This window comes from Ahaetulla prasina, chromosome 1 (genome assembly GCF_028640845.1).
Source record: "Ahaetulla prasina isolate Xishuangbanna chromosome 1, ASM2864084v1, whole genome shotgun sequence".
NCBI lineage: Eukaryota > Metazoa > Chordata > Lepidosauria > Squamata > Colubridae > Ahaetulla > Ahaetulla prasina.
The window spans coordinates 164,990,744-165,008,442 of record NC_080539.1 but is presented as its reverse complement, the minus strand read 5'-3'; the positions used below and the strand labels follow the sequence as shown (position 1 = coordinate 165,008,442).

General features: G+C 35.2%; 1 protein-coding gene across 3 annotated transcripts in view; it reads right to left on the bottom strand.

Annotated features, from left to right (window-relative positions):
- ESD (esterase D) overlaps positions 1-17,617 on the bottom strand; it is a 29,155-nt gene extending 11,538 nt beyond the window's left edge. The window contains exons 1-4 of one of the 3 annotated variants that reach the window (XM_058180566.1): positions 17,468-17,569; positions 11,645-11,816; positions 4,012-4,084; positions 1,256-1,344 (exon numbers count right to left, since the gene is read on the bottom strand). In XM_058180566.1, coding sequence (XP_058036549.1) covers positions 1,256-1,344; positions 4,012-4,079 — 157 coding nt within the window. In that variant the 5' untranslated portion in view covers positions 4,080-4,084; positions 11,645-11,816; positions 17,468-17,569. Of the gene's footprint in view, positions 1-1,255; positions 1,345-4,011; positions 4,085-10,814; positions 10,938-11,644; positions 11,817-17,467 lie in introns of those variants that run through there. The other 2 variants (XM_058180559.1, XM_058180551.1) reach the window with 2 other exon arrangements.
- Between the last annotated feature and the right edge of the window lie 82 nt (positions 17,618-17,699).

Genomic DNA, 17,699 nt, shown 5'->3' with positions numbered 1-17,699 from the left:
ATTCCTGATTACATTTTCATTTCACAGGGGAAAAAATGATTCACTTATTTGGTTTCTAGATTCCAACGATCAGATCAAGTTAGGTATTTTTATACTCAGTGTTCCTCAACTTTGGGAACTTTAAGAATTCTGGGAGTTGAAGTCCACACATCTTAAAGTTCCCAAGTCTGAGAAATACTGTATATTTTGTTCCAATCACCAGGTTCTGCCCAGTTTAAAGTCATCATAAGCAAATAAGAGATAAATTCATGAAACTCCCAGAACCGCTGCAATGACTCTCATGCAAGCTAAAATAAGGAACATAAAAAACTAGTAACCTCCAAATCAGAACTACTACAGTACAATAAATACTCAATTGTGTACAGTAATTTAGATTGGGAAGTAGCATTCAATACAGAAGCAAGAGAAGGTCAATAGTGAAATCATAGCATTCAATACAGAAGCAAGAGAAGGTCAATAGTGAAATCAAATGCCTTTCTTTAATCTCTTGATAACTACAAACGGATAGGATGCATGGCTCCATTTTGCTAAGAGATCTAGGAAAGACCCTGAACTTTTCAGCATGTGACAGATCAGCAGAAAGATAAAGCTGGAAAGACATCTCCTGAGCAGTGATATCTTTCATTTCTCTCTCTCTGTCTGTCTCTCTCTGTCTCTCTGTCTCTCTTTCTTTCTTTCTTTCCTCTCTCTCTCTTTCTCTCTCTCTCTCTGCCTCTCTATTTCTACCTCACTGTTTCTCTCTCTCTGTCTCTGTTTCTCTATCTCACCCAGATATAAACATCTATTGAGCCGTGATGGCACAGTGGTTACAATGCAGTATTGCAGGCTAATTCTGCTGCCTGCGGGCTGCCTGCAGTTTGATTCCCACCGGCTCAAGATTGACTCAGACTTTCATCCGTCCAAGGTTGGTAAAATGAGGACCCAGATTGTTGGGGCAATATGCTGACTCTGTAAACTCTTAGAGAGGGCTGCCAAGCACTGTGAAGTGGTATATAAGTCTAAGCACTATTGCTATTCCAACAAGCCAGAGATTAGAAAGATGTCAAATTTTGCCTAATACTCAAGAAGGCTCAGCTGACAATATAGAAAACCTTGTCTTCTTCAATACTGATTCACCTACAAAAGGCACACAAAGATTTGTAACCTAAAGACACATGCTACTCTGTTTTAAAGACCTGACTTAGTTGCACTAACTAAACATCTGAATTTTAACCATCATAACCATGCTTTTCACAAATAATTTTGAGATACTCACCTGACAGCCAGTACAACACAGGACATTTCTCAGTTACTGCCTTCGGCGGTAAATAAATCCCAAACTTCATTTTACATTTCAGCTCCACACTGTTAACAACAATATTGCAGTTAAGACAGAACATTTTTAAAGGTTTAATGTTTTTACTTGACTGTTTATTACTGCCTCAGCAGTATTGCAAGTTGCTCAGAGAACTCTGGCTTTGGGGGCTGATTAATATATAATAAACCACTAAATCATGGGTATCCAACCTTTTGACTTGCCTGGGCCGAATTGAGTGAAGAGGAATTGTCTTGGCCCACATATAAAATATATAATATAGTTAATGCATATAAATAACAAACTTCCTTTATTTTTAATATTTTTATTATATCTTGTGGGGCAGCATTACTAGCAATCCAGAACTGCGTACAGCCCATGTGCTGTGGGTTTGACATAAGTGTAGTAAATAATCTAATCTAATCTAATCTAATCTAATCTAATCTAATCGTGTATTTAAATTAGATCTTGTAAAAAATTATTGTTGAATGAGTTGTTTTTATCATTTACTGTATTATTCTTGGTAGGAGCGACTATACAGCTAACGTGACAGAAAATAACTAAGGAAAAATACTAAATTATTGGCACATGTAAAAGGAATGAGATGCATTCCAGATCAAAGAATGAAGGAAACATAGCAGGAACACCTAATCAAAAACAATGTGGTATATTTTCAAACTAACCACTGAATATTGCAATTTGCACCATAAAGCCTAATAAGCTAAAATAATGTCGTATGAAAATAAAACTGCTAATTGAGTCAGTTTGGTGAGCTGAGGTTAAGGCATCAGCCTAGAAAGCAGATCGTGAGTTCTAATCCTGATTTAGGCATGAAAGCCAGCTAGACATCTTTGGCCCAATCCCTCTCTCTTAGCCCAACCCACCTCACAGAGTTGTTGTTCTGGGCAAAATAAGGGGAGAAAGGAATGTTAGGTATATTCAGCCCCTTAAGTTATTTTATAAAAAGAATAAAGTGGGATTAAAAATGATATATATAAATAAATTAATGTCATTAAAGAACACAATAATATTTAACTATTCTTTTAATATCAGAACTGCCAACGTATTATTGGAAAGACAACAAGCACATTTCTAGTGGATCTTGGGTTTAAAGGACAGAATTAAGCTATTAGGAAAAGAGCTAGAAAGAGACTTGGTTAAAGAAAAAAAAGCATAATGCTTTCGGAATGCATCTTCTATTAACAAAAGAATCTTGAAGCAGTGAATGTTTCCAATTTTTTTTATGGGGGGGGAGGGAGGCATTTTTGCTGACACCCCCTCCCCCGCCACTGTACTTTCTGTTCCAAATCTGTTCCGAAGAGACCATTTGGAACAACACTGAGTAGCTCAAGAAATGGTGATTTGATAAACGTTACTTTCCCTGCTCCCTTCCATTCACAGAAATCTTTGCTAAATCACATAGCTCCCTCTAATCAGGACCCACCAAAATGTCAAGATGGTAACACCAGGTTTCTCTTTCTAGAGAAGCGCTGCTCTTTATTCTAGTCCCAAAACATCTAACAAAACAATATTTTTGCAAAGTGTTATAAATGTAGAAGCCCAAGAAAGCACATGCCAACATTTTAGTTTCAATAATACTTAGCCCTACTGAGTCACATGTTGGAACAACCACCAACCCTGCCATTTTTAAAAGAGAATTTGCCCATGTTAATTATAAACAGACTATTCAGGCTAGCAGCATTCTTTTATGCAAGTTTTTTCATCAGTCGCCCTTTTATACACAATGCAATTTCTTCCAAGACAAACGTACATAGAATACCAAGTGCAGTTGAACTTTGGTGTTATAACAGTTTACATTTGACGGATTTCAGTGGAACTTAGATGCAACTTAAATTAATCTGGATTTATACAATGCTGGACCTTAAAAAAGCAGGACAAGAAGAGTAAGGGCCTCTGGTGGCTCAGCAGACTAAGTCTGTCTGTTATTAACACAGCTGCTTGCAATTACTGCAAGTTCAAGTCCCACTCAGCCTTCCATCCTTTATAAGGTAGGTAAAATGAGGACCCAGATTATTGGGGGCAATAAAAGTTGACTTTGTATATAATATACAAATGGATGAAAACTATTGCTTAACACTGTGTAAGCCGCCCTGAGTCTTCGGAGAAGGGCGGGATATAAATTCAAATAAAAAAAAAAGTATTGACCACTTTGAACTTTGCTATTGGAAACGATTATTGAGAATATTGTGGAGAGCCAAGAAAGCAAACTGATGGATCCTTGGATAAATTAACCCAGAATTCCCACTCAAGGCACAAAATGACCAGACTCAGATATCCTATTATGTAAAGACCCAGCTCTCCAGAAATGGCTTTAATGCTGGGAAAAGTAGAAGGCGAGAGGAAGATAGCCAGCAGCAAGGTGGATAAACTTAGTTACAGTGAAGACGAGTGCACCATTTGGAGATTTAAAAGAACAGGTTATGGACAGGTTGTCATGGAGAAAATCAAATAAATATAATATTAGTACTCTCCTTTTGATGAATTCTGTTTACAAGGGAAATTTGCTTGTACTCTTCATTTTGAAAGAAGCATATTCTTATTATCCCAGGTCTTTCTATCCAATTGTTTTCACTGCTACTTTTACAATTGCAATGTTTTGAGTCCTTTTACCTGTCTGTCTGTCTGTTTATGTGCCTTGTGATCAGTTTGCCAACAAGAAGAGAGTATAAAATTATTTAAATAAATAGCATATTAACCTGTCATGTTCAAACACTTTTTGAAAACCTCCAAAGCATTTGTTGCTAGAAACTTCCTTCATGGCCATGATCTCTGTTGAGGAAAAAATGAAATTTCATGTTAATTTTCTTCAGCAAAATCATATCATCATATATATCATCAGTGATATGTTAACAATATTTAAGTTTGCTAAAAAAATCATACAGATTTTGAAGTAACAAAATTGCTTTAAAGTGCTAACATAAAAACATACATAAATTTTTGATCATTATTTCCCACCAACCTTCATTTTTTCCCTTCCTCTTTCACAGTTGGACAATTAAAACTCTCTCATCACATACAGTATTTCTTGTTCAGCAGAAACTTTCACAAATCAGTAAGCCAATAAATGGAAGTGCGAAAAACATAAGTAATAGCTATTTTAGAATAAAGAGGTCTGGTAAGACTAAAGATTTAGGATCAAGGAGACTCAAGTTCAAGTCCACACTCAGCAATGTAAACTGACTGGATTAGTTTAGATCTATTGTTAAGGGGAAATTCAGCAAAGGAATGCTATACCCATCTTATTATTAGCTTATTATTTTATAACCCACCTTTCATTTAAGATTTCTTCCTGTTTTTTCCTTAGTGTGAGGTGGGCTGAGAAAGCCCAACATTACCTAGTGACCTGCCTAACATTACTAAGTGAACTTCTGTGGCTGAGGGTGGACTAGAATCTGCGTCTTCTGATCTTAGTTTTATTTATTAAATTTTTATACCGCCCTTCTCCCGAAGGACTCAGGGCGGTTTACAGCCATAATAAAAAACAACAGCAATATACACATAAAACCATAATTTAAAAAACTTATTATACAAATGGCCGAATTAAAACATTTAGAATAAAACCCCAAATTTTAAAATGTTAAAACATTAAAACTAATTAAAATCCTATTAAAATCCTATGCCAGTCCTGTGCGAACAAACAAATAGGTCTTCAGCTCTCGGCAGAAAGTCCGAAGGTCCAGCAGTTGCCGAAGTCCAGGGGGAAGTTCGTTCCAAAGGGTGGGAGCCCCCACAGAGAAGGCTCTCCCCCTGGGGGCCGCCAGCCGACATTGCTTGGCGGACGGCACCCTAAGGAGTCCCTCTCTGTGCGAGTGTACAGGTCGGTGGGAGGCATTCGGCAATAGCAGGCGGTCCCGTAAGTACCCAGGCCCTAAGCCATTTGTTTGACACTTTAAAGTTTGACACTTTAACCATTACACCACACTGCTTCTTACCTTGAGCTTCTGGAAGAAAAGATGGGGACAGAAATCACCAGCCAATTTAGACAAAATAAAGCTTAGAAAATAGAATTATTCCAGTACTGCAGAACTTTTCCAACCAATACAGTTGTTTAAAAGATTTAAGCGTTCATGAGTTGACAAGATGGCCTCCTCTGCCCTCTCCCCCTTCTAATTTAAAGTCTACATGAGTCAAACCACTTTATTTATCTGATAAAGTGAGTTACAGCTCACAAAAAGTATGCCTTTTAATAACATGTGTTAGCTACAAGAGGTGCTATCAGATTCCTTTTGATTTTTGCTATCAGACCTGGTGCTTTGCTTAACGTTTGACACAGAAACGCTTACTACTTCAATCTGAACCCATGGTCCTTCAGTCGGGTAGAGGAGCACTCTTATACTAATATTTACAATTGCTTTACAAACTTTTGATAAGGAGGAGAAGTTTTGGAACACAGCCTTGTTTAAGGCCTAATTCAAATTAGCCCGTGGTCTACTTTGGGAGGTAGGGCTCCATGCCAGGAATAGAAACCCGACTGAATTCCATTTAGAAGTTCCTGCCAAGGAGCTAACAGAAAAATGCTGTTGAGAGGGAAGGCAAAAATTCAGCTCTTTTGCAGTTACAGTGCTTACATCCATTTACTATTTTCATTTTAAAATTTTTTCCCCAAGACTTCGCAGAAAATAAACCAGCACTACTTTGCATTTTCCTACCAGTATTTGTGCTCCATGCAAACTGAATCTGATAAATCTGATTTTTGCCATAATAATTGCTGTCATAGGAGGAGATGGGTATAAAAGTTATATTAATGCTCGATTTCCACTTTACGTAAAAGTTATAGTTTTACTTCTGGAATAGCCATTTACAGAATGAAAGTATGGATTTTGTTCATCCGTCACACCTGAGCCGTTTAACAGACACATCTTCATCCGTTATCTGTCATCTTCATTCATTTAACATAGCACAAATTAGAGCTACACCACACTAAACTATTGATTGGTTTGCTGAGCAACAAGCCATGATCTGCAAACCACAATAAAAGAAGTCTGCCCAGTCCATTAAACCAAAACCAAAACCAAATAAATTACAGTATGCAAAATGCCTATAGCTATCTAGGGAGCAGTTCAATTTTTCTCAAGCAGACGAAGTGAGCAGAAATATCCTGAATCCTCTCTCGTGTAAGCAGGTTCCATACTGAGACGGAAATAATTCACTCAATTCTGATTTAGATACCGCTGAAAATGGGAAATTCCCCAGAGCAGTTTGCAGCACCTGTTTGCTCTTCATAAATTCAAAGCTCTTGGCATCAGAATTACCTCTCAAAGAGGGAAACAGAAGCATCCACAAACAATATTTTGAAACTTTATTTGCTCTTTAGAAATTTATTAAAATGGCCTGATGAAACATGGACAGAACGAACAACATCCGAAACCAAGATTACCAATTAAACACAGACATTTATGGCTTCTGCATGTTACACTTAGATGCAAGAATCTGGGTTGTGTCATTAAGAAAAACTAGGTGTATTAAGAATATATCACAGACAAATATAAATATATATCAAAAGATGGAGGTAGTTACCTATAAAGAACTCCTTTGTATGGAAAAGGGGGAATTACAATTAAAATCCAGAGAAAAGATGGGGGAAGAAGGGAAAAATTATACATGGTTTCAATATGGACAATTACAAGCTAGGTGGAAATTAGATTAAAAAATAGGTGTTAAGCAAACTGAGGATAATTTGTTAAAACAAATGAGAGATCAAGGCCAACAGCATATTAAGAGGTCGTATAATGTATTAGTAGAAATAGACTCAGAGACCGAATTGGTTAAGGATTGTATGATTAAGTGGGCACAAAATTTTCAGCAACCAATAATGTTGGAAACTTGGGAAAGAATTTGGGTGAGGAATGTTAAATTTACACAAGCGCAAAATATGAGAGAAAATTTTTATAAGATGTTTTATAGATGGCATTTAGACCCCAAAAAATTGTCATGTATGTATCCTAATGTACAGGCTAAATGTTGGAGATGCGATTGTGAAGATGCCACTTATTACCATATATGGTGGACTTGTAAAAAAGTTAGAGCATTTTGGATTAAAGTATGGTGGAGCATGCAGAATATTTTGAAAAAGAAGGTTAAGTTTACTCCGCAGTTCTTTCTACTAGGAATAATTATGGATTGTACAGTTATAGAGACTAAATTGATTTTGAACTTAATAACAGCCGCAAGACTTTTGATTGCTCAATATTGGAAGAAAGAAGAATTACCTACAATTGAAGAATGGACACTCAAAGTATCAAATCTGGCAGAAATGGCAAAAAACTCTGCTTACTTGAAAGACTATACACAAGAAAAATATATTTTAGAATGGAAAATGTGGATTGATTATATTCAAAATAAGTATCAGATAAAAAAATATCGAATAGCATATGAGTAAATTTAGGAAATATTTTGCATTAGATATATTTTTGAAGGAGAGGGGAATTGAGAGTGTGATTATGTGTGGGGTGACTAGAGATTATAATTTAGGAATTATTTTGGATTATGATTGTTAGTTTTGATACCCTGCCTTTTGTTCTGGGAAGTCGGGGTGGGGGGTGGGGGGTAAGGGGGAGGGGAATTGGGAGGTTGAGGGTAAAGGATGGAGTGATGGTTAATGTACAGGGATTACTGAAGATGTATACATTAATGCAGGGTCGGGTCTGCCCAGTTACCATTTTAGAACGTTGGGGAGGGAGAAAAGAGGAGAGAGTAGGAGGTAGGAAAGAGGAGAAGAGAAAGGAAGAGGGGTAGAAGAGGGAGAAGGAAGGTGTAGGGTGGAGGGAGGAGAGGATGTAGATAAGAGAAGGAGACGAAGGTCTGGAAAGTAGAAGAAGGTAGAAGAGGAAAGAGTGTTAAAAAGGGGGGTGGTGACTGGGCAAGCACGACTAATTGTATATAACTGTACATTGGATGAGCTGTTTGATATGATTGTAAAAATAAAACTTTTTTATGAAAAAAAAAATATATCACAGACAAAAATGTTTTGATGAAAAAAGAAGCAATCTTCTTATACTCAGTGAGATATGGGAAGGTTGATTCAACTTCAGCAAAATCATGTTTTCCTTTACTTAATCTAGTCTTAATTTCCTGCATTTTAAAAAAAATTCTCATATATTATCTGGCTGGTTTATATCCAAAGATCATTAAAAAAAACACCTTAGACTGCTTCCCCATCCCCCAGCTTCAGATATACTGGCACTGCAAATTTCAGAGACATATTTGAGAATATAAGGCTAGGGGGTTGAAGGTTAAAACATACCAAAACGTACCAAGAACGATTACAGGAATTGGGTATGTCTACTGTAAAGAAAAGGACTGGGGGAGACATGATAGCTCTGTTCCAATAATTGAGGGGCTCCTACGAAGCCGAGGAGGCCAAATTATTTTTCAAAGCACCAAAAGGCAAGATAAGAAACAATGGATCGAAATTCACCAAGGAGAGAAGCAACCTAGAACTAAAGAGAAATTTTCTAAAAGTGAGAACAATTAACCAATGGAATAGCTTCAGTGATGGAGCACCCAGAACTTCTGAAGGCTTTCAAAAAGAGACATACTATACTATACTATATTATACTACACACCAGACTTCACTACACTACACTACACTACACTACACTACACTATCCAGACTTAACAGTTGTTGATAAGAAACACAAAAAGTCTGGATAGAGGACACTGCAGTACCCAGGGACATCAGAATAGAAGATAAAGAATTGGAGAAACTCGCACAATACAAAGACCTGCAAATTGTAGAAGAACTCCTATGGCAAAAGAAAGTAAAGATCATACCAATAGTAATAGGTGCCTTGAGTGCCATCCCAAAACATCTGGAGCACTACTTGAACGTAATTGGCACTGACAAATTTACCATCAATCAACTGGAAAAGGCAGCTTTATTGGAACAGCTTACATTCCGCAACAATACTATTAACATCATCAAACATCTGCCTAATCAAGGTCCTTGGGAAGGACTTGAAGGTGGACAAAAATACCAAATTCAGTTTCAACATCCAGCTGACTGGATATGGACCATATTCAATGAATATCCTGTCCGACTCCCAGCAACTCTGAGTAATTTATTTAACACCAACTTGCTTAATTTTCATATGTCAGACTGTTATGGCACAATCTAATATTTTGCTCTCCCATCTATAAAATGAAAAGACAGATGATAAACTCTGCCACTATTATCTTATATTTCACACAGGTATCTACAAAAAGATGCCGTGTGGAGTAAGTAGCACTGAATTTGTACCATCAAGTGAGGACTAAATGACACTACGCTATAAGGATTTTAGCGTAATTTACATTTCCTTTAATAGATCACAAGAATGATTTTATTCAGTAAAAAGACAATGAAATACATTCTTCGTTGTTCTTCTAAAATTGTCCTACAAATAGGAATGAAAGAGTCCTTACACAACTTGCTGATGACATTTTTAAATATTGCCTTTCCTTATACGCTAATGACCACAGACAGAGATGTAGATTTTCTGGAAACTGTTGAATGAGTACTATCCCAAATGACATTTTTATCTCCATATCCATTGCCCACAAAGCTATATTACAGGTAGTCCTCAACTTACAACAGTTCATTTAGAGACTGTTCAAATTTACCTAACAGCACTGAAAAATGTGACTCAGGACCATTTTTCAGAGTTACCACCTTTGTAGCATCCCCATGACCATGTGGCCAAAAGTCAGATGCGTGGCAATCAGTTCATAGTTATGACTGCTGCTGTATCCCATGGTCATGCTATCACCTTTTGCAACCTTCTGAAAAGCAAACTCAATGGGGAAGTAAGATTCACTTTACAACTTTTACTAACTTATCAACTGCAGTGATTCACTTAACAACTGTGGCAAGAAAGATTGTAAAATGGGGCAAAACTCACTTAACAAATATCTCAGAAATTTGGGGCTGAATTGTGATTTTAAATTGAGGACTACCTGTACTTGATATGAAAAAAAAATAGATTGAGTCTATTTTATGAGGTTTGAATAGTTTTTTTAAAGAAACTAAGTGCTTGAATAAGAAAAAATCTTTCTCAGTAAAAAAATTCATCCAATTTTTTATAGTGTATATATATTCTTGCTACTAGATTCTTTTTCATACTTGTTTTCCTAGTCCAGTAATGAATGAAGAGCACATGTTAGAAGTTATGTACAGTCTCTAGATTATATATCTAATTTTATGGGCTAGAACCGGGAGACTGTGAGTTCTAGTTATGCCATAGGCATGAAACCTGGCTGGGTAACTTTTGGGCCAGTCATTATACTTAGCCTACAATGCCAGGCTCAATGTCAGGCTGCTTGGGCAACAAGACAGTCAGTTTCAACCAATAGATCAACACTTTCTTAAAAAAAAAAAGCCAAGTCTTACTTGTGTAGAAAAACAGTAGGAAGAGAAATGTATGGGTTGAAACAGTAAGAATACACAATACAACCTGGCTGGCCACATGAATGTAACAACATAGCATTTACAAGTCAACAGTATTCTTGTAAAATATCTCACCAATTTGGCGATCCGCTTTTGCATCATGTACATGAATCTGCTCAAGTTCATCTTTAATAATTGTCATTTCCACTGTTTGCTTTGCAAAATTTTCATTCATTTCTTGTTTCATTTTTTTCATTTCCAATGTAAAATTATCCATACGCTCCGATATTTTTTCCTGCTATTTTTTCCCAAATTTTGTTTAAAGCCGCAGCAACTTGCTGCATTTCTGAAGGTTGTCGAGTCATTTTAAAAAGTTTTCAAACTAGTATTTCAAACCACTTTTGCAGAGGGTCTTAATGAAGATCAAGGGACAGCAATTTTTTAATTGAAGCCGAAGCGGCTTATTTTGCACTCGAAAATTTATTTCTCAACAGCTTGTAATTCATAGTCACTACACAGATAACTTCACAGCTTTCAAACAATGATCAACGCCATTTTTTCTCCTCGTCAGCAAAGGGAAGAAAAAAAAAAAAGGAGAAAAAGAGCAAAACCTTTACTTTATAAAAAAAATTAATGCCTCGTTCCAACTTAAACTTCGGAGAAAAATTCTTTCCTTTTGTTATCCGTGATCATAAAAGTGCATAAACAAGCTGTTAATTTCCCCTTAAAAAAAAATCCAATCCGTTGGAAGGCAACGCCCAGTAAAATCCTGCTGCTCCAGACAAGTTTTCCCATACAAAAGATCAATTTAATCTTCCATTAAACTCTTCTCATTAGCAACACGATGTTTATAAAAGCAAAAGCAAAAGACAGCAATTTATTCCAAACTCATTCGTGCCTGCCGACCGGCTCGTCACCCCCACGCTGTAAAAACTCCATAATTCAAATAGTTTCGGATGACCTACCGATTTTAAATTCAATCTACTGGGCTGTTAACACTTTCACTCCATGATTTATTAACTTTAGTTCATAACAGTGCATTCCAAACATGTAAATCTTCATTAATAAGCCCTGTGAAGTGAAGGAAAGGTCCTCACCCCACCATGGTCATGGCCACGCCCCTAGAGAATTTGTCTCCTGGAAGAAGAAATGAGGAAACACAATTTGGTTATTCGAGGAATTCAAGAAGAAAAGGTAGATAATTTGAAACAGCGGGTTTTAAAATGGATTAATGATCTTGACACGCAAATTACGCTTACAATAACAGATCTGGCAAGTGTTTTTAGAATTGGATATAGAAGGCAAAATGGTTCCAACAGGAATGTGCTTGTCAGGTTTGCAAATCTTAGTGATAAGTTAGAAGTTATGGCCAAGGTGAGAGAGATGGGAGATGCTTTGAAGTTTGAAGGGAAGACTAGAATATCAAGAGAAGAAAGGGCATGGAGATTTTTTTAAAAACCAATTACAAAGGTTTTGAGAGATAACGGAATTAAATATAATTGGAGGCCACCACAACAATTGAAATTTTTTTATAAAGGAAGGATGCGCACAATTACCCCGGACACAGATGCAATACTATATTTACAGGAGCTTGGACTGATCAAGGAGGAGGATTTAATGGAGATAAAAGATCAAATGCTCAAGATGGGTGGAATACATGTGGAAACATCAACTCCAGAAGAAGAAAAAGGGGCTATTGGGGGGCAAGACCCTAAAGGGTTAAAGAGGAAAGAAATCTCACCTGTGTTGGTCGAACAGAAGAAAAGTCGTGAGGATACAGCAGGAGAAGAAGCAGATAAGAGTCTTGGAAAATACGAAGCTGAATGCGGGAGAGAGCTACCATTTTCTTCTTTCTTGAGTGATGAATTTAAATAGACAGCCCGAAAGAAGTGACCCGGACATTGGCACGTCCCCTCTCCCCCATTCTCTTTATAGAGGCGAAACCGATGAGGATGTGGGGGAAGAAGATTGTTTGTTTTTTATTGTTTATTTTGTCTTTTGTCTTTTTTTTATTGCTTTTTTTATGTTAAATGTCTGTTATATGGGAGTTTAATGTTGGGTTTTGGGCACAGAAAGGAAGAGCTGGGGCTAGGATTGAAAAATTTACAGTTTAAATGGGAGTCATAAAAATAATGTCATGGAATGTGAAGGGTACAGGGAATCAGATTAAAAGAAGAAGATTGGAATTTAAGATTAAAAGAGATTTACCAGATATTTTATTTTTACAAGAAACCCATCAGAAATCTGAAGACTCAAACAGAATGTATATAAAAGGTATGCAAATATATGAAAAAGCATTAGGAACTTCAAAAGCCAGAGGAGTTGCAACATTGATATCAGATAGAGTGTATTTTGAAAAACATCAGGTAATTTTGGATGAGGATGGAAGATATGTAATAATTGTGGGAAATCTTAATGAGGAAAAAGTGACACTTGTTAATTTATATTTACCGAATGAGAAACAAAGAGAATTTCTTGAAAAAATAACAAAAATTTTGGAGAATGAAAGTGTAGGGAAAGTAATTGTGGCTGGGGATTTTAATTTAATTAGAGATAAAATAGATAGTACTAACCCCACTCGTTGTGGAGGAGCAAATAAAATGGGGATTTTAAATAAGTGGATGCTTCAAAACGGTGTAGTGGATGTGTGGAGAGAGGTTAAAGGAACTGAAAGAATATACACTTTTTTCTCTAAGATATATAATACATATTCCAGAATTGATTATATTTTTCTCTCTAAAGATTTGCTGAACAATGTGGATAAGGTAGATGTGGGGATCTTTAAAGATTCTGATCATGCAGAGGTTATGGTGGATTTAGATTTTAATTTTGAGAAAAAAAGAAGTTATTGGAGATATGAGGAGAAACTGTATAAAAATGAAAAGGATAAAAAATGGATACTTAAAAAATTGGAGGAAAGTTGGAGACTAAATGATAATGGGGAGGTTAAATTTGAAATTGTTTGGGATGCGATGAAAGCGGTGTTTAGAGGGGAGAGTATTAAATTATCAAGTAGGAAATATAAAAATTATAAAATTAAAATGGAAAGAGATAAAAACCAGATTAAAGAATTGGAAAATCAATTTTTGCTTACTAAAGAAAAAAAAATCCTTGAGGAGCTTAATATATTAAGAAATAAAATGATAGAAGAGGATACAGAGTTGGTAAAAAGGAATTTGACATACCTAAATAGGAATTTTTTTGAATTTAGTAACAGAAACTCCAAGTTATTGGCAAAGATGGCGAAAAATAAAAGAGAGAAGAGAGAAATTGGAGCTTTGATAGGTGATAAAGGTATAAGATGTTACAAAAAATTAGAGAAATGTGAAGTGGTTAGAAACTTTTTTCAGAATCTATATTCAAAGAAACCAGTCAATCGGGAAAAATTGCAAAGTTATTTAGAAAAATATGTGGTGAAAATTGATCAAACATATAAAGAATTGATGGAAGAAGATATAACACAAGATGAGATTAATGGAGTTATACAAAAAATAAAATTAGGGAAAGCTCCAGGTGAGGATGGATTACCTGTTGAGTTTTATAAAGAATTTAAAGAATTAATAATACCAAGATTGCAGAAATTATTTAATGGAATATTACATGGTGGAGAAGTTCCTTCATCATGGAACAGAACGGTGATATCCCTAATTCCTAAGCCAGATAAAGATTTAGAAAGGATTGAGTCCTATCGGCCCATTTCTTTAATTAATCAGGATGCAAAGATATTTACTGCTATTATAAGTAATAGATTAAGTAGATTTATAGATAGATATATAAGTTACAACCAAGTAGGTTTTGTGAAGGGCAGATATATGAGTGATATTGTTAGAAGAGTATTAAATATTATAGATGTAGCTGAACATAATGGTGATAAAATTGGTATAGTATCATTAGATATTTTTAAAGCTTTTGATTCTGTACAATGGGAAGCTATTAAAGTAATTGTGGAGGCTTTAGGCTTTGGTAACAAGTTTATACATGTTATTTCAAAATTGTATCAAAAAAGTAGTGCAAGAGTGAAGGTGAATGGAATATTAACTGAAGAGATAAAATTAGAAGCGGGTACGAGACAAGGATGTCCCTTGTCCCCAACATTATTTTTATTGGCTATGGAAATCTTGACAAAAATGATAGAAAAAGATGAAGAATTAGAAGGATATAAGGGATATAAGATAAATTTGTATGCGGATGATATTTTAATTATTTTGAAAAATATAGAGAAAGATCTGAAAAAGATATATAAGCATTTGAAAGAATTTGAGGAAATGACAGGTTTGAAAGTAAATTGGTCAAAATCAGAATTATTAATGGATAGTAATGGTAATGAGCGCGAGAATATGCAAGGGCAATTTGGGATAAGGATTAAAAATACATTGAAATATTTGGGTATAATGCTTTCACTCAAGGTTAAAGAACTGAAAAAACTTAATTATGATGTGGTGATGAATGAAATTGAGAAGAAGATAGATAAATATAAAATGTTAAAGTTGTCTTGGTTTGGTAGAATTGCAATGTGTAAGATGATGTTGCTGCTCAAGTTTAATTTTTTATTCGAGATGCTACCGCTAAATTTGACAGAGAAAGATATTGAAGGATATCAGAAAAAATTGGACAAATTTTGCAATGGTGGGAAAAGACCTAGATTAGTGAAGAAAATGTGGTATCAAAATCAAAAGGAAGGTGGATTAGGAATCCCCAAATTATTTAATTATTATTGTGCATATGGTATCCGGATAGTGGTAAAAATACTTAAAGGTGAAGATAATCATTGGAGAGATTTAGAGTTAAGGGATATAGAGAAATTTGGATCAAGGTGGTTTTTAGATAAAGCAAACTTAAAATGTGTAATTAGAAGTTATTGGTTAAAGGGATTAAGTAAAATGTGGAATAAATTTGTTAAAATTTTAATTCCGGATATAATCTTTTTGGGGAAGACAATTGGAAATTGGCCGATTAAAAATAATATAAGACGTAATGAAGTGATTAAAGATGAAAATATAGAAACTATTAGAGATTGGTTAAAAGTTTTAGAAAATGAAAGGAGGAATAAAGAAATTATTGAAAAATTAGGGTTAAGATGGTTTGAAAAAATACAGATAGAAAAATGGACAAAAAAATTAAGGGAAAACTATTCGATAAATAGATGTGAAACTGAATTTGAATATTTAGTATCTCGGATTATGAAAGATGAAATTGGGCTAAAGGGACTCGTTAGTAGGGTTTATAAGATTATAAACTCTGATGAAAAATTACAAAGAGTGATGAGGACAAATTGGGAAAAAGATCTTAATATTGAAATACCAGAGTCAGATTGGAATGTGAATTGGAATAGTAGAATTATGAGAACTTTATCTATAAGGATTAAAGAGCATAATTATAAAGTTGTTTGGAAATGGTATTTGACTCCAATAAGATTGTCACAAATGGATAAAAAAAATAGTAAAAAATGTTGGAGGTGTGAGATGGAATTGGGGACTTATGAACATATGTGGTATAAATGTGATAAGGTTAAAAAGTTTTGGCAACAATTGGAGAAAATGATATTTGAAATGATGGGGAAAGTAATAACATTGAGAGTGGAAACTATATTATTGTTGGTAATTAAGGAAATAGAATTAACAAAATATGAAAAAGAATTGATTAGAATTATGATTATAATAGGTAGAATTATAATAGCTAGATATTGGAAACCAGATGTGATTTTTAGAATAGAAGAGTGGAATTCTGAAATGTGGAAATTAGCTTTAAATGATAAAATGACATGTGATATTAAAATTAGAAGTGGTGTGTATAAAGAAGATATTTTCTGGAAGATTTGGAAACCATTCGTGGACTATGCGCTTGGAAAATTGGACGCCTCGGTACCTGTACCTCGAGAACGTGGATTTTGGCAATCATGAGGACATATCCGAAGACCCAAATCTTCCTTTTTTTTTTTATGTATAGCACAAGGGTGGAATAAATGTATTTTCTTTTTTGTTTGTAACAGTTAGAAAAAAGCAATAAAAACAACAACAACAAAAAAACAAGTCAACAGTATTCTATAATTAGTTCATGGGGTGACTTCATTATATTGGAACAAAAAAGGTAACTCGCAATTCTGCTTAAATATCTATTCTGTATAGAATCCAATTTGACTAATACATCTTAATTTAATTGTTTCAGTTATATATTTTGCATTTGTATGTGCAAGGTTTGTTTTAAATTATAAGCTGCCACATCTTTAACAAATACAGCCTTCTGTGGATTGGCATTACTTCAGTGAGACAGGCAATGCTGGAAAGTGATTAGGGCTGACTCCTAAATCTACATTTCTTTTCTCTTTTTTAGTTTTGTTTAAATTGGTGTGCATTGGTAAAACAAAACGGTTGGGAGAATGCAGGTTGCCCCGAGGGCTTTGATACTTATCTCTACTCTCCACTTGCTGTTTCCTCTATTAAAAGAAAAAAAAAATGAAGTCTCTTTTTAATTATAGCCTTGTAACTCTGTAACCTCCATGTTTAAGAATCACGTGGAAAAATTAGGTATCGTTAATTTATCCCAACTAATAAAACCGTTTTAAAAGAAAGCTCAGCGGGAGAAAATATACGTAATTTATCCCTGGTCCTTTTATACAAACCAAAAGTGGAGCGTGCACATATTATTTTCCCCATTTTCCCTTTTTTTTAAAATACATGTAGCTTGCACATTTACGTTCCAGCATGAAGAAAATAAACCCAGCTCAACAATCTTTTTTTATAACAATCACGGAAAGAGCGGGAAACCAGCACCGTTGCAGGAGCGCTCACCTTTTTTAATGGATTTGCAATTGTTGCTTGCGCTCGAATTAGTCACTTCTGATCCCGGATGGAACGAAGAAAGGTGACTGAATTATAGGGCCCTATTTAGAGTCTCTCCCTCACTTTGGATAGGCTCGCCCACCCAACCCCGATGCTTTCATGGGAGTCGTAGTTCTCTAAAGCCTTTTTCCGCATTATTCGGAACGAAGGACAGCACTCAATCTCCCAAGAAGCTTTTCGC